Below are 18,598 nucleotides of genomic sequence, written 5' to 3'. Positions count from 1 at the left end.
AAGTTCTAGCACAGTTTGTGTTGTGGATATGCTACTTCCATACAGTGGTACCTCGCAAGACGAACGCCTCGGAAGACGAAAAACTCGCAAGACGAAAGAGTTTTTCGTTTTTTGAGTTGCTTCGCAAGACGATTTTCCCTATGGGCTTGCTTCGCAAGACGAAAACGTCTTGCGAGTTTGTTTCCTTTTTCTTAAAACCGCTTGAAGAGGTGCAGTTGCGACTGACCGTGCTTCGCAAGACGAAAAACCGTGCAAGACGAAAAGACTCGCGGAACGAATTAATTTCGTCTTGCGAGGCACCACTGTAGTTTACTTGACATGGTTCAGACTGACCAATGCATTGTTTTCAGGGACAGTGTGTGACAGCTGAAGCTGTGAAATGTGCTAGAGGCAAGCATTTTTGTTGTTGTGAATTCCACTGATGTTAACCTTACCTGACCAATAGTATGCAAAATCTCTTAACTGGTATTTGAAGCACACAGTATGTGTTATTTTTTTGAGAGCTGGCTTGATGTAGTGGATTTCAAATTTTAATTATTTTAAAATACGTTTGCACGTTGTTTTAAGGTCTCCCTTATTAAAGCAAAGGATTAAGGTGTTAGAAGAACCTTAGAATTTGAGGAAAAACTATGCCATACAATGTACTGTATCGAACTATTTTACATGAATAACGCAGCTACTGTATTCTGAATTTAAAAAGAAATCAACATTGTTAAAAACAAGGTGCTACATAATAAGACAATTTGTCTTAAATCTGGCAAAATCAATGCGGTGGTGTAATATATATAAGTGCATCGTTAATAAACAAGCAACTAAAAAAGTTTGTTTGTTTCCTGTTTTTTTCCCCCCAGGCAGAGATTATGTGTAAGCGTGGTGTCAGCTCCCTAAAAAAAGGTGGACAACTCTGGGAAAGGGGGTGCCGGAGGGATCTTTGCACCACGGCGCCGGATATGCTTAAGACAGCCCTGACCAGCATGCAGCGGCGCAGGTCGTTGGCAAAGTCTTCTTGTGCAGTGAGGTGGCTGCTTGCCAGCAGAAGTGAAATCATTCCAGCCCTGCTCTGAGGGCGCATTTGTGGTCCTCCTGTACAGCAGCTAGGCTCTCTCCTTCCAAAAAAAGAACCTCTGTGCTTTCTAATGGGCAACCAGCAGGCAAGCCACGTGGCCCGCCAAAGAGCTCCTCGGAAATGAAACTTAAGTTTTCGTTGATATCATGTGATTTACAGGGACGGAAACCGCCGTATATGGTCAGGGGAGACGAGAAACGCCGGTTTCGTAATAGGGAGCGGTGTAATGCGCTCCGGCGAGGATTTTGTTTGGGAGGAAAGAAAACCCTCCGTGGGGCGGGGCGCGCCCGTTTGCCTGTTCGACAGGCGGCTGCCTCTGATTGGCCGACGCTGACGGCCTCGGAGCCATTCCGAGCCAATGAAATGCGTCCCGGCTTCTCTTATAAGCCGTCGCCGGAGGGGGCGTGAGCGTATTGATGTCGCCAGAATTCCACTACCTGCCGCGCAATAGAAAACACTTGGTAGCAGTACAGGTAACGCACCTTTATATTGGGCGTCTGGAACCGGGGGTGAGGGTCGCTGAGGTAGAGCAGCTTCAGTGCAGAGCGAGGGAGGAATGACTTGCATCATTTTCTGTCTTCCTCGTTTTAATCATAACATGCACACTTACCTGAGAGTAAGTCCCGGCAGGCTTTCTAGTGTTGCTCGCGCGAGCACTGCCTCGCTCTTGAGAACCATTTTTAAGGCTGTTTGGTAAACCGTATTATTTACCCCGTGGAAGCCCCCGTAGTTGAGTTTTATGCTGACATTATCTGTTGTTTGCGCGCCTGACCCGAGGAGCAGCTCCCTGCGTGCCTGCGTTGGTCGAACATATTCAAAGTTAGCATGCTTGTGCAATCCCCACCTGCCCAATGTGCACACTGTCAAATGGCTTGTAAGGACTTTATGTTTGGAGGCTACACGTGTAGGCAACTTTGGGGCAGCACGTGTTGGTCAGACGAGCACACAGTGGACAGCAGTTGCCGCTGCGATCACTGTCTTCCCCCCATCCCCAGGGGGGTAAGAAAAATTACATCTGCACAGACATAGATGTACAGGAGTGGTAAAATAGCTCCTGAGGGTGTAGGGAAAGACATACCTTCTATAGAGGAAATTCACCAAGGGTAGCCAATGCTACCCTTGGGATGTTGTTGTTGAGCTACACTACAGCTACCAGTGCCAGCCAGCACGACCAGTGATTAGGGATAAGAGTTGTCCTGCAGCAGCACCTGGAGGGTAATGCCCTGGCTAGGCCAGAGATATTCCATGCCTCGTCCCTGGTACAGAACAGGTTGTAGGAATGAGAATCCCTGGCACAAATTAAGCCTTGCATCATGTGTACCAGCACTGATGCAGTAGTTCCCTGGTCAGACTTAGGTTGCCTTTTAAAATGCCTAGCAGTATAGGTTGCTTCTGTATTTTTGCAAGAGGGATGATAATTCCTCAGAAGAGGACATTGACACTGAACTGCAGGACTGCTGTGTCAATAGGAAGAAAATATTGCAACAGAAGTCAACCAGGACAGTGGCATTTTTAAGGGAAGTCTCGCCTTTGGCTTCTCAGAGAAGCAGTTCTTCTCTGGTGATTTTTCAGTAGCACATGTCAGAAGACAGAATACTAGGCAGGTCCTATTCAAAGTTTTGTCAAAGGGCAATTATTGACAGTGCACAAATGGTCCTTTGTCAGCACTACCCAAATATTCAGTAACTTAAAGCCAATGCTTGATTACTCTAAATTGGTGTGGTTCTGAAATTACATTTGTTTTCTAACCTCCCTCATAAGTTCATAGGGGGAAATTCACCCTGGCTAAACAGAACATGCCACTGAAAGGGATAGGGTCGCCAAGGAAGCTCCCTCAACCCTAATTAGTTGCCCTCTGCTGCACTTCAGACAGCAGAGGTACCTGAAGAAGCATCTTCAGTTATGATGGCATTGGTGTACAGTTGGCCTGGAGTTTTACTGATGAGGATGTAACAGAGGTTCAGCTAATGGGAAGTTAGCTGCAGCAAGATATCTTCATCCTAAACTGCTGGAAATGTTGTTAGGAGGTGCATTTTTGTGCAATAAGTGAGGCTGAAATGTGTGGCTGTGGCTGTTTGGAAAATTACTATAAGTTTTAGGGTTGGGAGTAGTTTAGATTTTTGCAGTTCTCAAGCAGGCTGAATTAGGCAGCACATTAGTAAATGAAATGATTGCAAAGACACTGACTGTCTAGTCATAATAATAGACTATGGCGTAATGTTTTTAAGCAGATGTGAACTTTGGGGTGCATCTGTGGTGGGGGATTTTTTTATTTTATTTTTTGCCTCAAGTGGCAAATATCCCCAGCTTGCCCTGACAGGACTCCTTTTTTGCTCTTGGACCACATGGCAGCTTTTGTTGCCATTATATGCTTCTGCATCTAGTTTGTGGGTGGGGACTTATGGAAGCACTTTTGTAGTGGTTCTGCTCTTATATTGCCAGATTAGTTCCATAGGCATTCGCTCTAAGTCCCGCAGGGATCTTATTTACTCTCTCACACATGCTTCTTCACAGCTGCAGGGAATTAGGTCATCATTGGTATATGAAGGACAGTTAATTTTATTTCTCCTTTCCATCTGAAGCAGCTGTGGAGGCTTTTCTGCCCTGGAAAGTGGCTGGGTGAGGTCAGATAAGTTGAAACTCATCGCAGACAAGAAAACGGCTGATGGTTTGATAAAAGAGAAGTAGTGCAAGTCGTTATTCTGGGTGGTTTTGACACACTTCCTGAAGTGCAAGCGATCCTGTTTTTCTCCTGAATTCTCAAGTGGATGCAGTTCGAGGGTGTGTTTATCAGCCCTGATTAATATACCAGTTGCACCTTGCATTGTAGAAGAGCAACTTTATTGTATAATATAATTATATATAATTTATTATTTATACCCCGCCCATCTGGCTGGGCCTCCCTAGCCACTCTGGGCGGCTTCCATAGAAACCAAAAATACACTAAAATATCACACGTTAAAAACTTCCCTGAACAGGGCTGCCTTAAGATGTCTTCTGAATGTCAGGCAGTTGTTTATCGCTTTGACATCTGCTGGAAGGGCGTTCCACAGGGCGGGCGCCACTACCGAGAAGGCCCTCTGCCTGGTTCCCTGTAGCTTTGCTTCTCACAATGAGGGAACCGCCAGAAGGCCCTCAGCGCTGGACCTCAGCATCCGGGCAGAATGATGGGGGTGGAGACGCTCCTTCAGGTATACTGGACCGAGGCGGTTAAGGGCTTTAAAGGTCAGCACCAACACTTTGAATTGTGCTCGGAAACGTACTGGGAGCCAATGTAGGTCTTTCAAGACCGGTGTTATATGGTCTCGGCGGCCGCCCCCAGTCACCAGTCTAGCTGCCGCATTCTGGATTAGTTGTAGTTTCCGAGTCACCTTCAAAGGTAGCCCCACGTAGAGCGCATTGCAGTAGTCCAAGCAGGAGATAACCAGAGCATGCACCACTCTGGCGAGACAGTCCGCAGGCAGATAGGGTCTCAGCCTACGTACCAGATGGAGCTGGTAAACAGCTGCCCTGGGCACAGATTTGACCTGTGCCTCCATGGACAGCTGTGAGTCCAAAATGACTCCCAGGCTGCGCACCTGGTCCTTCAGGGGCACAGTTACCCCATTCAGGACCAGGGAATCCTCGACACCTGCCCGCCTCCTGTCCCCCCAAAACAGTACTTCTGTCTTGTCAGGATTCAACCTCAATCTGTTAGCTGCCATCCATCCTCCAACCCTCCAATTGTGAGAGGGGGGTGGAAGTTCTGGTAATATTTCTGAGAGATTGTAATAGTTGCTGGTGGTTCATGTTGCTGTTATTATGGTATTTAGCCTCATAGAGGACCCTCAGATTTTGCACAACCTAATGCAGAGCTTTCCAGACTTTTCATGTTGGTGACACACTTTTTAGACATGCATCATTTCATGACACAGTAATTCAGTTTTACTAGCAAACCAGAGGTTAAACTAACCCTTTTCCAGCCCTGGGAGGAGTGTGGGGAGCGTTTGCACGACATACCTACACACTGCAGCTGGCACAGTGATGTGTCACGACACACAGTTTGGAAAGCTCTGACCTAATGAATACATCCTGTGCTCGCTTAGTAGCAACTCAACCATACAGTAACTCTGTTTTCTAACATGTAATAAAACCTATCAAAACTACCAAGTCTGCTGACGTGACTTCCGCCTTTTTATTTTCTCTGGTCTGTACAGATTCTGCCTCATGATCTTCCATTAGTCCACAAGACAGTAAGCAGTACAAGATTCAGTGTGTGTAGCTGTCATATTTCAACTTCCCACAAGGCATATTTTAAGACTTACTTGACTCCAGAATGGCTGCACCAGCAAGTGAGAGGTGAGTGTTCTTGTGGCAATCAGAGGCATGCAGGCATGGGCGGGGAGGGAGAACTGGGTGCGTGCAAACACACACACACACACACACACACACTCACACACTCTTCTACACAATAACTCCTGCTGTGTTGGTTGAGTTTGTCAGCCAAAACTGACAATTCTGTCTGCTTGATATAGGATGGCATTTCACACACGCATTGCATTGCATTGCATTGCATTGCATTGCATTGCATTGCATTGCATTGCATTTATTTATTTATTTAGTAGCAGCCCATATTAACTAGAACATGCTCAATCGAGTCCTACACGTTTACTTGGAAGTAAGCCAATGTGTTCAGTAGGGCTTACTAGTAGTAATTGAGTTTGGGGAATGCAGACCTTATTGCATGAGATGCCAATGGCCAAACAGTAGCACCATTAAGGGTAGCTAAATTTGAGGTAAAACTTAATATAATAATAGGTCCAGTGTTCTGCTACACTGGTTGCTCCTTTGGTTTCTTGCTCCAGTTAGTTTTAGCTCCTCTTGAGTGTCAAAATCCACTTTATGGCGAGCCTGCGCTTTGGAGTTTGGGCTTACCCAACTACAGACCTCGCCTGTGGTGAGTAGATATGTACAAGTTTCATGATTATTGCGCAAGAATCCAAGTGCACCTTCTTTACCCCAGCCTTGTGACAATAATAATTAATCCAAGCAGTTTTCTCATCAAGGTGAATCGCCCTGATTTTCATGGTTCAAATGGTAGACAAGCTCAGGTTCAGACTGAAGTCCACATCCAACTCAACTGTTGCCCTCCAGCTGCTGATTTGTTGACCCTCTTCACTCTCATGTCTCTTAATGAATTATATTGCTGGGCTGTCCTGTCCAGGAAGCTGCTGCTTTAAAAGTATTTTTGACATTTGTGTGAGGAAAAGTGTTGACTTCCAAGACCAGAGCAACCTGTTGTTTATTAAGAAGTTGCTATGGTAATCGGCATCAGTTTTTGTGTAGGATCCATGTCTTTTCTTTTTCCTAGAGGTCTGACACGAGTGATTTCTGGGGCCATTGTGCCACCTGTGCATCCATCATAATTGACGCTGCTGCTGCATGTTGTGGTGATATCTAGGCTACATTCCTCCAGTATTTTTGAACCTCCAGTTCAGTATTTCTCTTTGCTGTTTCAGGGGTTGTCAAAAGGTCCGTTTCTTTGACTGGTTGATCAATGAGATCAACAGTGGAAGATATAAAGAAAGTGTGGCCTGGACTGATGACACCCACACAACCTTTCGTATCCTTTGGAAGCACAATTCAAGGAAGAACCTTGTGGCAAGTGATTACAAGATTTTCCAGGTAATACTCTCGTTCTACTAAGGCTGACTTCTTGCATGTATTTGCCATGGCCAGATTCAGCTAATGGGTTGTGCCGTTTAAGAACTTTGGTAGTGCAATAGGGAAGTCCCCTCTCTCCTGCACCCCCACCAAATTGGCTCTGAGGGGGTTCAGGAGACACCAACCCCAGAACAGCACCAGGAGTGGGGAAGGAGAAGAGAGATCATTCCATCAGGCAAGCAGAATGATCTCTTTAATGCTACGTTGACTTCCTCCAACTCTCTAGTATAAAAGCCATTTCTGGCACCTTAAAAAGACTAACAAATGTATTGTGGCATAAGCTTTCACAGACTGGAGTACAATTTACTAGAGGCTGTAGCTGAATAATAAGGCAGATTCTCTGGTAGGCATGCAGGGTGCCTATTTCTGCAAACATGCAATGTACCCTGCCTCTGAATGCACCCTGCAGCTGCTATAATTTCCATAGTGGTTTCACAGTCAATCCCTCTTCCTAGGGAACTTGGAATTGTAGCTCTGGCAGGGTCACCTAACAGCTCTCAGTACTCTTAACAAACTACAGCTCCCAGAATTCTTTGGGGGAAGCCATGACCGTTTAAAGAGGTATGATAGTGCTTTAAAAACGTGGTGTGAATGCGATCTTCATCAGAATAGTTCTTTCACACTTTTCCATCTCTTCTTCTCCCATGTTTCTGCGTGGAAAGGCGTGGGCTATGGTCAGCGGAAAGTACAATGAAGGTGTACCAAACCCAGCCAAATGGAAAACCAACTTCCGCTGTGCCTTAAACAGTACAAAAAGATTTGAAGAAGTTGAATCGGAATACCCTGACTACCACGTGTACCGAATCATCCCCCACAGCCGCAACTCTACATCGCCTGTTAATCCTCCTGCCGACACAAGTAAAGACAGAAAAGGGATACAGGGTTAGGGCTGCAAAACTTTCTTTAACATAAAGTGCTTGATAAATGGCAGGAAGTGTGGGCATCCACCACAGGCTTTCTTTGTTCATGCTTCAAGGGAATTCCAGTGTCTGAAAAAATCTCTTTTAAAAGGGATCAATTGTTAAATCACTCCAGGAATTGTAGGGCTGAGAGGGGAATAAGGGTCTCCTAACAACTCCTAGCACCCTTAACAAAAGTTTCCAGGCTTCTCTGGGGAAAGCCATGACTGCTCAAAGTGGTATGCTACTGCTTTAAATATATAGTGCAGATGGGGCCATAGTTCTCTGCAACCAGGTCATGAAATTACCGTATTTTTCGCTCTATAGGGTGCACCGGATTATAGGGCGCACCTAGTTTTTAGGGAGGGGAATAAAAGGGGGGATTATTTTCCCCCCCCAGCCCCAAAGAGCAAAGAAGCCAAGACAGTGAGTGGGATCCATCCCGCTGGCTGTCTTGGCTTCTTCTTTAGCCATGTGCAACCTCTCCAGCTGGAGAGGTTGCGAGCGGCTTTGTTTTTAGCCGCGGGGCTGGGGCAGGGGAAGCCCGAGCTTCCCCCGACCCCAGCCCCCGGAACAGGCTATCCGCAAGCCTTCGGAGCATGGCGGGAACTCCCACCATGCTCAGAAGGCTTGCGGATAGCTGCCTGAAGCCCGGGGAGCACAGCGGCAGTTGGCACTGTGCTCCCCGGATTTCAGGCTACAGACTGCCATCCGCAAGCCTTCTGAGCCCGGTGTGATAGCCTGCATTCGCTCCATAGGACGCACACAAATTTTCCCTTCATTTTTGGAGGGGATAAAGTGTGTCCTATAGAGCGAAAAATACAGTATGTATCTTCTCGTATTTGCATTTCATCCTGGAACTGTTGTTCATTGTGTCTTTTTTCCTATGTGTCTCCTCTCCAAGTCAGTGGAAGTAACCATGAAGTTGATCAGTTGCATATGAGCCCCTGCAGTGAGGGATCCCCAGCTCTACACCAGTCTACACTCCAGGTACAATACAGTTGGGCACAATAGGTTTGAGAGGGCTGTGGAACAATTCGAATGCTATTCAGTTTAGAGCTGGTCAACGCATTGCTGTAGGACTCTAGACCAGGGACTTGTTTCTAATGAATAAACATCCAATAAGTAAGTTGATGTGAATGCAAAAATTATTGGTGGGTGAGGTGTATTCCTGTTCATGTTTAAACAACTCCTTGAGCAAGGGACAACATTGCTGAAGAACTAATGGAAGGACAGGCATCTCAAGTAGTGGCAGACACATGAAGAATCCCTGTCTGTAGGGATTCAGTCTGCTAGAGGCAGCTTCTCAGTCAACTTAAAGGTTTTTAAATTGATTAATTCGGAAGCAGATCAGTGTGTTTGTTTCTTAATTTTTTACAAATTTTACGTATATAAAAATAACAAAGATTATCCAGCAGCTTCAAGATATGAACACATGTTCATGATGTTTTCATGGGAAGTTGGGAAGTGTATTGCAGCAAAACAGTTTATGGAGCTGCTGGTGATGTCATTTCCATGTAGCAGGAAAGAAGGAGATGTGCCTGTCTTTGTGCTCCGGTGCACTAGCAAATAGTATTTGTGCAAAGAGTAATGGTCCCGTTACTGGCCAGCTTTGTGCAGCTGATTACAGGAGTAAATCCAACAAACTTTCCAGACTTAATACATACTGGACATTTTCACAGGGGATGGTTATGTTGCAATTAAGCACAAACCACTTTAGCAGTGCATTCCTATGCAGGCTGACTCCGTAATAGACAAGCTTAGGATTGGATCCCAAATTTGGTATTTGAAAACGTACATTACTTTAAATATGTGTGAGAGACTCAAAATGATTGAAACCTCGCATATGAGAAATGCTCTTGAGATTGTAGCTCTGAGGGAAGCTTCCCTCAGTTCTAGGCATGCACAGCTGGTGTGAGGGAGCCTTTGCCCCCCAGATGTTGCTGAACCACAACATCTGGCTGAACCACTGGTCATGCTGATGGGAGTTGTAGTTCAGCAACATCTGGAGGGCCAAAATGCTTCCCAATCCTGAATGTAAGACATTTTGGAATTTCCAGACTAGTTCTTGTCTTTGTTTGGCTTAACTTCAATTTTTGCAAATTAAAAGGCAAGGCTGCTGCTCTGAATCACAAGAGTTGAAAGACAGTTGATTACTAAAAATGTTGAAAGTTCCTGGGATAAGCTGCAATAGTATCATTTCAAGATGCTGAAAACAGCATCTTTTGTATGTATGGTTGTCTTGGAGAAAACTTTATTTTTCTGGTTTACAGCAGGAGATCGATGATGTTTTTAAATCCCTGTCACTGGAAAATCCATGCCCAGGTAAGCTGTCAAAACCTGAATGCTCTTTTTCTGGTTTACGAACATAAATTTGGGGTAGATGCTTAGAACATATTTTTGCTATATTTATTCATTTATCACATTTGCATTCCAACTTTCCTCCAGGGATCTCAAGAGAGCATACATGGTTCTCTTCGTCACCATTTTGTCCCCACAACAACCTTGTGAGGTAGCTTAGGCTGAGAGTGTGACTGGCACAATGTCACCCAGTGAGTTTCATAGCTGGGCAAGACTTTGAACTGTGTTCTCCCAGTCCTAGTCTGGTACTCTAACCACTACACCACAACGTAATGAAACATGCCTGACAGAGCTACCATTGGGAAGCAAGCCTATCCCTGTAGGATCACAACACACCCAGCACAGCAATTGAAAAATATCAGTTGATATTGGAAGATCCACTGGAAGTTCTAAAAAAAATGAAAACCCGCACAGGAATCCCTAATCCAACCATTTGGAATTAGGGGCTGCTCATGCAAATTTCCAAGCCTGGCATATGGCTTGCATCAAGCCATTTTGCCCACCTCATTAAAAGAAATAATGACCAGAGAAACTAGAGAGAGAGAAAGAAGCTTCACAAATGAGTGATTACTTTTGGAACTGTTTCAATAAAAGAATTTTGAATGTGTATACGCTTTAAGCTTTAACATGGAAACGAAAACAAAAAGCAGCATCACCACTGTGCAGTTTTCTGCTGGGCACTGGCCTTTAGATATCATTTTTTTAAAAGCTTTGGCAGATGCATAGACAGTTCCCTAGCCCCTGTGGCAACTGAAAAAATCAAGGCATCCCCTTGTTCATCTGACAAATGGGAAACGACTACCCTATCTTGTCCAGAGAGGCACTTTCCAGGCGCATTTTGCTGGCAGTTGTTGGAGGTGGTGCTGAACTAGGTGTGCCTCTGATTGGATTCAGAACGGTGCTGTTTTGGTTGCTTGCTGAAAACACGTGGAAGTCATTCATGCCTTGATAATCTTGCAGCTTGATTCCTGTAACGTGCTCTGTGTGGGGCTGCCTTGGGTTCAGTTCAGAAGCTGCACCTGGTGCAGAATTAGTTACTAAGCTGCTAATGGAACTTAATCGTCTGCAGTACATAGCTCTTGTTTTTGAGGATTGTGCACTATTATGCTACTAGTCCAGGTTTAAGTATTGGTCTATAAAACCTTGCCCCCTATATACAGGTGTGGTCGGGGCAGAGCAGTGGCGTAGCATGGGTTGTCAGCACCCGGGGCAAGGCAAGTAATTTGCGCCCCCTAGCCCGTGGATTTGCGCCCCCTAGCCCGTGGATTTGCGCCCCCTAACCCGTGGATTTGCCCTAACCCCAGATGTTGCGCCCGGTGCGGCCGGCCCCCCCTGCACCCCCCACGCTACGCCACTGGGGCAGAGTGTATGCCCGCACTGCCCAAGGCGGGCACGAAGACTGCACCCCCAAGGGGGGGAGGGGCGTGGAGGGCACCCTTCCGTGCACCACAGTTCAGGGTTGGAGAGGGGTGGGGAAGCTGCTGCCCACTCTCCTCCTGCTCTCTGCCGCCAGGTCAGGCCTTGCAGCCAAGGAGGGGATGGGCATTGACGCCGACTCTCCTGCTATCTGCTGCCAGGTCAGATCTGACCCAGCCACAGAGCCACTACAGCTGGGTGACCAAGGAGGGCTGCTCTCTGCCACCGGGTCAGAAGAGCTGCCTCCGCCAGGTTTGAGGTGTGCCACGGCTGAGGAGGGGTGGGCGGCAGCGCTGCCATCCACTCGCCTGCTCTCCTCCCCCGGGTCAGGCCCAGGGAGCTGAGCTGCACCAGGCACAGGCGACGCAGTCAAGGCGCATCTCCTCTAGAGCGGATTTGATAGTTGGTTTGATTTTTATGAGCTCCTATTCTGGAGGGCAAGGGACACACGCTGAACCTGGGGGTGGGCATGAGAGATCACTTTCTGATACAAAAGGATGGGGGGTTATTTATCACATACTTGGCACTGGCTTCCGTTTTGTGGGCTCTGTCTGCATATCCTCCTCCTCTAAACTTGCATGAGAAGAAGAGAGAATTTCAAAGGCATTAAACGCTTTAAAATTAGGACCGGTGCAGCATCCACATCAACATCGTTCTGAACCAGTATAGACTTCATCTGCCCAAATGCATCACTGCTCATGCCTGTTTTACCATCTAGATGTGCTCCAGTGGGTTTTGCAGCAAGCTGACATGGATGAAGTTTCACAAGTCTCCTGGGCCCCTGTTCCAGAACATCCTCTAGGTAGGTCTGGCTGTGGGCTTGGCAAAATCACCTTGCATCTCCTCCTCAGCCTCTGAGTTCTAAGGATGGCTACACATTTCTGTTTCTGGCTGCTGCTCAGATACTTTTAATAACAAATGTGATCTCATGCTCAGGGGCTTTAATATACAATATTTCGTGTGTGTATATGATGGGGAGTGAGCCGATGCAGATAGAACCTATATATCCCTACATCTTTCAAAATTTGTTCAAGAGGCATGGCATACAAATTTCACATTGTCTTGTGCTTAATTTGTTATAAAGGGTAGTGTGTTCTCTTGAGTTGCATTATTATTATTATTACTACTACTACTACTACTACTACTACTACTACTACTATTTTATTTATACCCCATCCATCTGGCTAGTTACTCTGGGCAGCTTCCATCATCTCCCTTCCATTGACTTTTTTCTTTTCTACCCCCAATACAGCAGGGGAAGTTGCACATACAATCCCTTGTATCGACCAAAACAGCTGCTTGCCTCTGGTGCCTGGAGTAGTGAGTGAACCACTGGCAAATAACTGTTGTAAAGTAGCAGACGGCTGGCTGGCTGCACATCCACCAAATGTGAATTCCCAGCCAATTGCCGTTCATCCACTGCAGCATCCTCAACAAAATAGACCTCCTGGGATAAATCAAGCTAACCATGTGGGTGAGTAGAGTTACTCTGCAGTCTGCATGTTTGAAATTGTTCCAAAATGAATAATTGTGCTAAAAAGAAATTTTACTGAGCTGCGCAGTGGTTTTTGCAGCACTGGAGAGATTGATTCATTGGATCGCCATTTGATTCCTGGAACTTGCATATGATAAACTATTTTAAGGTTTTCAGCCTGCTTGAATTAGTATCAGATGTCCAAAGCAAATATGGTAGTTCCTAATGAACAAAAAATCCAGAACGGACAAGGTGTAGCAAAGCTCCTGATTTCCTTTAGCAACAAGCAGAAGACTGTGCTTACCTCCAGACTGCCAGTAGTTTGCCCCAGGGATTCAATTGCATACCAGAAATTTAAGTTTGTGCCATTAAAGTGAATTAAAGCACTCTAGTGCAAATAATAATAATAATAATAATAATAATAATAATAATAATAATAATCCACTTTAAAAAGAAACCTTGACTTTTTGCAAGTAGGAAACTGAGGGGGAAATGCACTAAAAGTGTTGGGCTAAGAGGGCACCAGGTCAGCAAAGGCTGAGCTAGGGCATGCATAACATTTGTTAGAATTCCCAAGGTGTTCCTCTTCTGTGCTAGGAGAAGCCCTGTATAATAACAACTTCATTGAACACGTTTTCCTGAATGAAGAACCTCAGGGAAATGGAGTGATGAACAACCTGTCGAGAAATGACTGCCATCTGTTTCCAAACCAGCAAGCCATGGTGGAGCAGAACACATTTGCACCTCCAATTGCCCCCTCTCCACTAGAGCAACCCCCCCTTCATGCTGCTCCACTGCAGAACAATGCAGGTTAGTGAATGCATCCTATTTTTGAGCAAGTCCAAAACAAATGTGGAATCATGAGGGGAGTGGGTGTAGGTCTCTGGGCAGCAAGGTCTTAAAGAAGAGGGCCAAACCTCTACAGCACTGTAGGGAATATATGCTGTTTGCTTAGCTATAGCTTATGTGCAGCAGAGCTGCTAACTGCCTTAATTTAGCCACACGGATGATAATATAGCTTCCTCTCTGTTGGATATGATGGTTCTATCAATGTACCTGCCGCTACCACCAAATAGCATTTTTCCTCTGTCGGTGTAAGCGTTGTGCTGCGCTGCAGATGGCTTGTCAGCCTGCACCCCTTAGCAGGCATGGAGCTAGTAAGCTTCCCCCACTGGATTAAGCATGGTCTTGTCTCTTTCAGGATGTGCCCCTCTCAATCTGGATGTCTCTATCTACTACCGCGGGAAGCTGCTGCACGAAGCAGGAGTAGAATTTAATAGCTGTATGTTCACATACAACCCTTACTATGAAATTGGAGGAAACCCGCAGATACAACATGTTCTATTTCCAAACCCGGAGATCCTTCCTGATCAAAAGCAAGTTAATCATACCTTGACACTACTGAAGAATGCGGGTCTGCTGCTGTACCAGAAGAACAATAAGATCTGTGCCTGGCGAATTGGTCGATGTAAGGTCTTCTGGGCTTTCTCCAAAGAGTTGGACCACACAGCACCGCGTCCGCCACCCAAGCTGTTGGGACGGGAGGAAGAAACTGACATCTTCAACTATGAAAGATTCTGTCAAGGTGATTCTCTAGGAACATGGTATTTCCTCTGTGGGCACGAAATTAAACTGTGTGTTAATGCATGACTCATTTAAAAACAGGCACATGATGATACAGTTGTGAAACTGCTTTTGTTGAGTCATGGAGAAAACACCTGAGACAAGGGTCAGGCCCAAAGGCTTTGATTTGGAACCCTTATGTGCATTAAAACCTCCCCAATGTCATAAAAGGCCTCCCTTAGGGGGCAGTAAGACTTTTTGCTTAGCTGTGATTTGGCCATAATACGGTATTTCAAAAGTGCTTTGTGCAATGAATGGTGTTAGGTGTTATCAGTAGCCTGTGACTTTTCCTACCCAGGCCTTACCATTTCAGCTTTTATGGATATGAGTGAGATGAGGCTGTTATTGGGTGCAGAATGTATCATTCTCAGAATCTGCTCCCCACCCCCTTTTTTAAAGGAACATTCTAGTCCACAAAGCTTCAGAACTTGGAGCAATAAGCAACAGGTATGGTGGGTTGAGGAGCATGTCTTGACACACAGTTTTGACTGCTTACTGCAGGGTACACATGGCACTAATTGTGGCCCATTTTCATTACGCCTGTCAAGCTTCTGGCAGTGCCGAAGTGAAGGAGAGCAGTAATGCTGCTTAATATTTTTGGAGTGGTTTAGAGAATATGAGGCAGTTCACATACCCTATTTTAGTAATCCTTACAGTGATCCAATAAGGTAGGTCAGTGTTGTAGGGGCTAAGAACTGAGCATCTGACCCTAAGAGGGGTGAAGAACCTCTTAGCCTGCCAGGAGGTCCACTTTCACCCACAAGACCTTACCCTAAGCTACACCTGCCCACCCATCAGCTGACACCACTTGTGACATCATCTGATGGGTGCAAAGGCAGGGTTAAATCCCGCATTGACTACACATACCTGTTCACAGCAGAGAGCAACAGCACACAGCCAAATTGAAACCAATTCAGTGAGGGGTTTGAATCACAGTCCCCTGCTTAAAACAGAGATGGCTTCCCCTATTGTATTAGCAGAGGTTACAAAGTTAACCTGCTAATCCCTCTGCTTGAGCAGATCTCCACTGTTCAGTCTCCGCTGCTTTTGTTATTAAACTATGTTAACAGAACTCATCCACACTTCTGCTTGTCCCTTGCTAGGAAGCACGTGTCGGAGCAGTTTTCTGCTTGACCCATACTTTCTAGGCATGGATCAGAGCAGTTTTGCCTTTGCCCCACTCCTTTCCCAGGGAATACCCGCTCTTTAGTGCTAAATCAGAGCAAATGTCAATCCAGAGAAAATCTGGATTGCCATCTGCTCCGATTGAGTGCTAAGCAGTGGGTTTCCTGTGGAAAGAAGAAGTGTGGATAAACCCACAGTTCAGACTCAGTTGTCACCTGTGTATAGAAGTCCATTCCTACACGTTGAATCTCTATATGCTGTTGCAGTTGCAAATTGGCACTTGCAAACTTGGGTGAAGAGCTTATTGATTAACTGAAAATCACTTCTGCCTATATCCTCCTGTTATTCCAAAGTTCTTTTCACATAGAAGGCTTATATTGATTTCTTCTTAAACTGGCCTATAATGCAATGCAAGCATGTCTAAATCTATATTGCCTAGAGCAGGGATAGCAATATGATGCCCTCCAGATGTTACTGAACTACAGCTTCCTTCATCCCTGACCATTGGGCTGGGCTGATGAGATTTGGGAGTCCAGTATTATTCATTAACCTTCACACATGACACAAGTAGCTGTTTACCAAGACAAGTGAAAACACCTTTGGGTTTTTTATTGCCCTTTCTGTTCATGGATCCCCAAAGTGACTTAGAAGAGCCTTGGATCTTTCTCTTTTGTAACAGAACTGAGGGCTTTCCGCGATGGTCAGAGATGTTCCTCTCCTGACTACACCATCTACCTGTGCTTTGGCCAGTCCTTTGCATCTGACAAACCCAAGGAATCCAAGCTCATCTTGGTGAAGGTGAGCAGAAAGCAGTTCTCTGAAGTTAACAGTGCACAGTACTGCCTTTAGGAATAAAATGACTTTCTAGCCCACTTGTCCAGACAAAATCTGAAGGCCATTTCCACCACTGGTAGGGTAGCAAAGCTGGCTTGCTTTCAGAAAAGGAACCACGATTACTCTGGACTCCCTAGCAAGCATACCTGTATGATGCATGTGTTTGCAAGCACCTTTGGAGGCAGTGCAAAGTAATGTATCCTCCAAGTAGATTAAGGTGCTGTGCATAATTGTTGCACCTCCCCATCCCCCCCAAAAGTAGTAGTAGGCAAGCCTTAATGGGCTTTTTTATGTCTTGCAGTTGGTGCCGATGGTTTGTAAGCAGTGGCATGAAGACCTGCAGAGGCAAGGCTTCTCATCCTTGAACAGTGAAAACTTGAGCCTGCAACTCTCCAACAGCCTGTTTGATATGATAGAGCAGCTAACTACCACGATGGAGATGGATTAGTTCATGTTTCTTGTCAAGATCTCAAATAGTAAGACTGGAGTGTGTGGGTTTGTATGTGTGTTCACCAGTGGCGTAGCGTGGGGGGTGCAGGGGGGGCGGGCCGCACCGGGCGCAACATCTGGGGTTAGGGCAAATGCATGGGTTAGGGGGCGCAAATCCACGGGTTAGGGGGCGCAAATCCACGGGTTAGGGGGCGCAAATTACTTGCCTTGCCCCGGGTGCTGACAACCCACGCTACGCCACTGGTGTTCACATTCGCAAGGGGTCACTTCCACATTTGGCTTGCATGAGGAGCTACAGTAAAACCCACTTTTTTGGTCTCTGTATTCTGTCACCCTGCATAACTTCTGCTTTTTATCTGAGGCTGGAACTAACAGGTGCACATCACCATAGTGGTGCACTTCATAAAGCTTCTGGGAACAGGGTTACAATCAGGGTTGAATTTGCATCCTGCCCTTCAGCCCAAAAGATTCTAGGAAGGTATGTTGCAATTATAAAATAAAAATAAACCAACAACATAAAAGTAAATATTGGGAAACAGATCATAAAAATAACAAAGCCAAAATGGCAATCTAGCAGCGTTCCAGTTCTCGGCCAGTTATATATACACCTGACAAAACAAATGCACTGTCTGTACACCATGCTAAAAACAGGGCTGTGTGTACTCCATGCTAAACGGGGAAAAATCTGCACCATGAGATGCAAATTCTGTGTCCTGTAGAAATTGTGCAGGTTAATCTGATTGGCACAACTTGTTCACATTTTGCATGTCTTCATGGGTAAAGCAAGATTGCTGAAGCCCTGCATCAAACTGCTAAAAAACATTTACCCAGCCACGTCTCTGGCTTCTAAGGGTTTTCATCAGGCACACTTTAAATCATCTTCATGGCAAGAAATAGAAGGTGAAAGCTGATATTCTCAGGAAGCAGAGTTCTGAGCTCAAACCACAACCTGCAGATTTCCCCCTCTTGGATGCCTTCGACGTGCACACAGCCCTGTTTACCATGCATCTTCAAGTGAAGGAAGATGAGTTTCTCTTCCCCCGTCTCAAAGTTGTAGCTCAGTGGTAGAGCATCTGCTTTGCATGCAGAAGGTCCCAGGTTCGATCCCTGGCATCTCAAAGTAGGACTGGGAGAGAACCATGCCTGGAACCCTGGAGAGTGCTGCCAGTCAGTGTAGACAGTACTGAACTTGATATACAGTGTCAGACCACTGGTCTAAGGCAGCTTCTTATGTTCCTATTGCCATTTTTTTTTTACCCTTAAAAAAACAACAACCCAATTACTCCTTGCCCTCCATGATACCGGTTTCAGACATTTTTAGCTGGTAATCCATTGCACCAGCTGAAATTGCCTGCAGATGGCAAAGTCACAGGCAGACAGTGCCTGAGAAAGGTCTGGGTGAGCACCTTCTCATGATCTACCTGCCTGCGCCTTTGAGGAAGTCCCCCACCCCTCCAGCTTGCATGAGCCAGACTGGTATGGGGGCTCACTCAGCTAGGAGGTGGGAGGCTTCCCATCCCCCAAACTGAGCAGTTTAACGAAGCCCCGGTGCCCCTCCCGCTCGCCTGAGCGGTATGGGGGCTTCGGCTGGGCAATGTATCTTGGCTGCTTCAATACATTCCAGACACCATGATAGATCAGCATATT

The 18,598-nt window shown here is 45.9% G+C and overlaps 1 protein-coding gene across 3 annotated transcripts; it reads left to right on the top strand.

Annotated features, from left to right (window-relative positions):
* Nucleotides 1–1,389: 1,389 nt before the first annotated feature.
* Nucleotides 1,390–17,273, top strand: IRF7 (interferon regulatory factor 7). Of its 3 annotated transcripts, none has more exons than XM_083604599.1 (13): nucleotides 1,391–1,539; nucleotides 5,263–5,404; nucleotides 6,565–6,730; nucleotides 7,432–7,627; nucleotides 8,573–8,658; nucleotides 9,945–9,993; nucleotides 12,164–12,247; nucleotides 12,698–12,919; nucleotides 13,517–13,729; nucleotides 14,121–14,504; nucleotides 16,347–16,465; nucleotides 16,803–17,014; nucleotides 17,203–17,273. In XM_083604599.1, the coding sequence occupies exons 2-12, from the start codon at nucleotides 5,382–5,384 to the stop codon at nucleotides 16,947–16,949; spliced, it is 1,689 nt and encodes a 562-aa protein (XP_083460725.1). In that variant the 5' UTR covers nucleotides 1,391–1,539; nucleotides 5,263–5,381; the 3' UTR covers nucleotides 16,950–17,014; nucleotides 17,203–17,273. The 3 variants fall into 3 exon arrangements, with proteins under 3 accessions (XP_083460726.1, XP_083460725.1, XP_083460724.1); XM_083604598.1 differs by having other exon boundaries at nucleotides 9,942–9,993; XM_083604600.1 differs by lacking the exon at nucleotides 12,698–12,919 and having other exon boundaries at nucleotides 1,390–1,539; nucleotides 9,942–9,993.
* The last annotated feature ends 1,325 nt before the right edge of the window (nucleotides 17,274–18,598 follow it).

This window comes from Podarcis filfolensis (genome assembly GCF_964270895.1).
Source record: "Podarcis filfolensis genome assembly, chromosome: 1".
In the NCBI taxonomy this organism is placed as follows: domain Eukaryota; kingdom Metazoa; phylum Chordata; class Lepidosauria; order Squamata; family Lacertidae; genus Podarcis; species Podarcis filfolensis.
The sequence above is the reverse complement of the archived record's forward strand: the minus strand, read 5'-3'. Positions and strand labels throughout refer to the sequence as shown.

What these genes read in the sequence shown, in the direction of transcription:
- IRF7 (XM_083604598.1), top strand. Translation starts at nt 5,382, where the DNA reads ATGGCTGCACCAGCAAGTGAGAG. An exon ending in TGTTCCAGAACATCCTCTAG is followed by an intron (nt 12,248 to 12,697) that starts GTAGGTCTGGCT and finishes CCCCCAATACAG; the next exon opens with CAGGGGAAGTTGCACATACA. An exon ending in CTATGAAAGATTCTGTCAAG is followed by an intron (nt 14,505 to 16,346) that starts GTGATTCTCTAG and finishes CTTTTGTAACAG; the next exon opens with AACTGAGGGCTTTCCGCGAT.